The sequence below is a fragment of the Chrysochloris asiatica genome, unplaced genomic scaffold, assembly GCF_000296735.1.
Source record: "Chrysochloris asiatica unplaced genomic scaffold, ChrAsi1.0 scaffold00028, whole genome shotgun sequence".
Lineage (NCBI taxonomy): Eukaryota > Metazoa > Chordata > Mammalia > Afrosoricida > Chrysochloridae > Chrysochloris > Chrysochloris asiatica.
This window is the reverse complement of record NW_006408546.1, coordinates 2,376,295-2,379,022: the sequence shown is the minus strand read 5'-3', so window position 1 is coordinate 2,379,022 and position 2,728 is coordinate 2,376,295. Positions and strand designations below refer to the sequence as shown.

The window sequence follows — 2,728 nt, the reverse complement described above, 5'->3', positions numbered from 1 at the left end:
ACTCAACAGCACTTAACAACAACAACATAAATATATATTTTTTAGCTATTTTACACTCTTCAGAACTGGTAGACTATTTCTCCTTTCCCAGAACTGCTGAATATTCTGCTGAATATCGTGAATTGTATAATGTATATATACACATTGAACATACTGATGCTCCCCTTCCAAAGCCACTTTAGTCAGTATCTTTTCTCATACATGATGACAATAGTTCCCTTTTTCCATCCAAAGACTTTTCTTATATTCTCCTTCCTGCCTCAGTATCTTTGTAAACTTGGTTTTTCCTGGACTGCCTTTGCTTCCTCGTCCACTGGAGAAACCATTATCCATTTTACTTAAGGCGCAGGTACAGCTGCAGTGTCATCTCTTTTGGGAATTTTTCCCACACCACTCATCACCAGTAAATGGTTGTTGCATCCCTTGTGAATCTACCTCAGTCTCTTTGTACAATCCACTTAAGAGTATGATGCAATTTCTCTGTATCCCTCAAGGACATTTTCTATAATCCAGGCTTTGGATAAACTCTCATCAAATGTTTATTAAAGAAAGCGTGACAACTAGCATCCATTAAGTGCTCTTTATATATTTTGTTATTTAACTGTAACAATCCTGTTGAGGTAATCAATCTCTCTTATTTTACAAGGGAGTTTATTGAGACTCAATGTGCTATTTGACAAGATAACTGAGCCAATACATCATATAAATGCATTCAACACAGCTCTGGCCTCAGTTTTTTCTTGTTTAATGGTTGTGTGCCATTTTAATTAAAGCCAATCTTAATATCTTGTAGTTGTTGTTCTTATGTACCATGGAGTTGGTTCCAACTCATAGTGACCCTGTACAGGGTTTCCGAGGCTATAAATCTTTACGGGAACAGAAAGCTTCATCTTTCTCCCGTGGAACAGCTGGTAGTTTCGAACTGTTGACCTTGAGGTTAGCAGCCCAATTCATAACCACTACGCTACCAGAGCTCCTTATCTTGTTATTGTTGTTGTTGTTAAGTGCTGTCGAGTCGATTCCGACCCATAACGACCCTGTATAGGGTTTTCAAGGTGCAGCTGGTGAGCTTGAACCACCAATCTTGTATTTAGTACCCAAATAATTGATAATTGACTAGCATGGAAACTACTAGGGACAGGTAACAATTTAAATTCCATGTGATTCATTGTAGCCTCATTTCTAGAAATTCCTGACCAGAATGCAAATTGGAAGAAAGAAATTTGACAATATGTACCAAAAGTCTTAAAAATATGAAAATTAAATTATAGGACAGACACAAATAGATCAAACCAAAATCTAAACCCAAGCCATCTAGCTGTTTCTGACTCATAGTGATCGTTACAGGACAGAGTGGGACTGCAGTATAGGGTTTCTGAGGCTGGAAATCTTTTCAGAAGTAGACAGCCTCATCTTTCTTCCATGGACAGTTGGTGGGTTTGAACCACTGCCCTTTCACTTAACGGCCCAACACTTAACTCACTGCAACACCAGGGATGCTCATGAATGGGCATATAATGCTAAATGAACGGAGACAACTTATATTCCTATTTCAAACATTAGTGCAGCTGCTAATAACTAATTAAGACAATTTCAAAACCAATTGCATTCTTTCTACAATCTATCATGACTTGAGTTCCATTTGATGCTACCTTTCCCAATGATGAGCAGGGGCTGCTTGGCATTCCTGATAACAGACGCTGCCATACGCACAGCAGAGGTTTCTGCCATGCTCACAGGAGGGGGCATGCAACACTCTACGTACCTGAAAACAAAGATACTATTAATTGAAGGAAACCAACTTTTGAATTACTTACTGTGAAAAATAATACTCACCATCTAAATTCAACAACTAACGTCACTTTATCAAATTTGTTTCATACACACACAAATGTGTGTACATGTTTCTGAACCATTTAAAATTATAGGCATCAAGTCATTTCACACTACAAAACTTTACTATAGATTGTAATCACTGCAATGAAACTATGAGTGTAAACCCGATGTTCTCCCATGTAAACTACCACTCAATTCACAATAAAAACTTTAAAAAAAAGTGTATAGACCTAAATGGGGAGGAAATGTTGAAGAACAATAACTCTGCCCTATGATTTTTTTTTTTAAATAAAGGTTTCATTGATACTGTAGCAGTAAAACCAAACTTCCCTGTGCTGCTGTAACCACAACATGCTTATCACATCTACTAAGTTAATAGTTCTTCCTTACTTGTGATCACAAGAGGCAGTTGTTCAAACAGAGCATGGGAACACTGAATGGTTTAAAATTAAGAAAGCTGTGCAACAGGGTTATAGTCTTTCACCATACTTATTCAACCCGTATGCTGAGCAAATAATCTGAGAAGCTGGGTTATATAAAGAAAAACATGGCATCAGGATTGGAGGAAGATCATTAACAAACTGCGATACGCAGATGATACAACCTTGCTTGCTGAAAGTGAAGAGGACTTAAAACATTTACTGATGAAGCTCAAAGAGCACAGCCTTTGGTATGGATTACATCTCAATATAAAAAAAACAAAAATCCTCACCACTGGACCAATAAACAGCATTCTGATCAATGGAGAAAAGACTGAAGATGTCAAGGGCTTCATTCTTTCTTCTTGGATCAACTATCAACACTCATGGAAGCAGCAGTCAAGAAATCAAATGGTGTATTGCATTAGGCAAATCTGCTGCACAAGACCTTTTTAAAGTGTTGAAGAGCAAAG

The 2,728-nt window shown here is 37.5% G+C and overlaps 1 protein-coding gene across 4 annotated transcripts in view; it reads right to left on the bottom strand.

The window, feature by feature from the left end:
- The window catches only part of HACL1 (2-hydroxyacyl-CoA lyase 1), a 56,193-nt gene that overhangs the window by 26,881 nt on the left and 26,584 nt on the right, over window positions 1-2,728 (bottom strand). For all 4 annotated transcript variants that reach the window (XM_006840009.1, XM_006840010.1, XM_006840011.1 and 1 more), the window contains one exon: window positions 1,653-1,765. In XM_006840009.1, coding sequence (XP_006840072.1) covers window positions 1,653-1,765 — 113 coding nt within the window. The remainder of the gene's footprint in view (window positions 1-1,652; window positions 1,766-2,728) is intronic.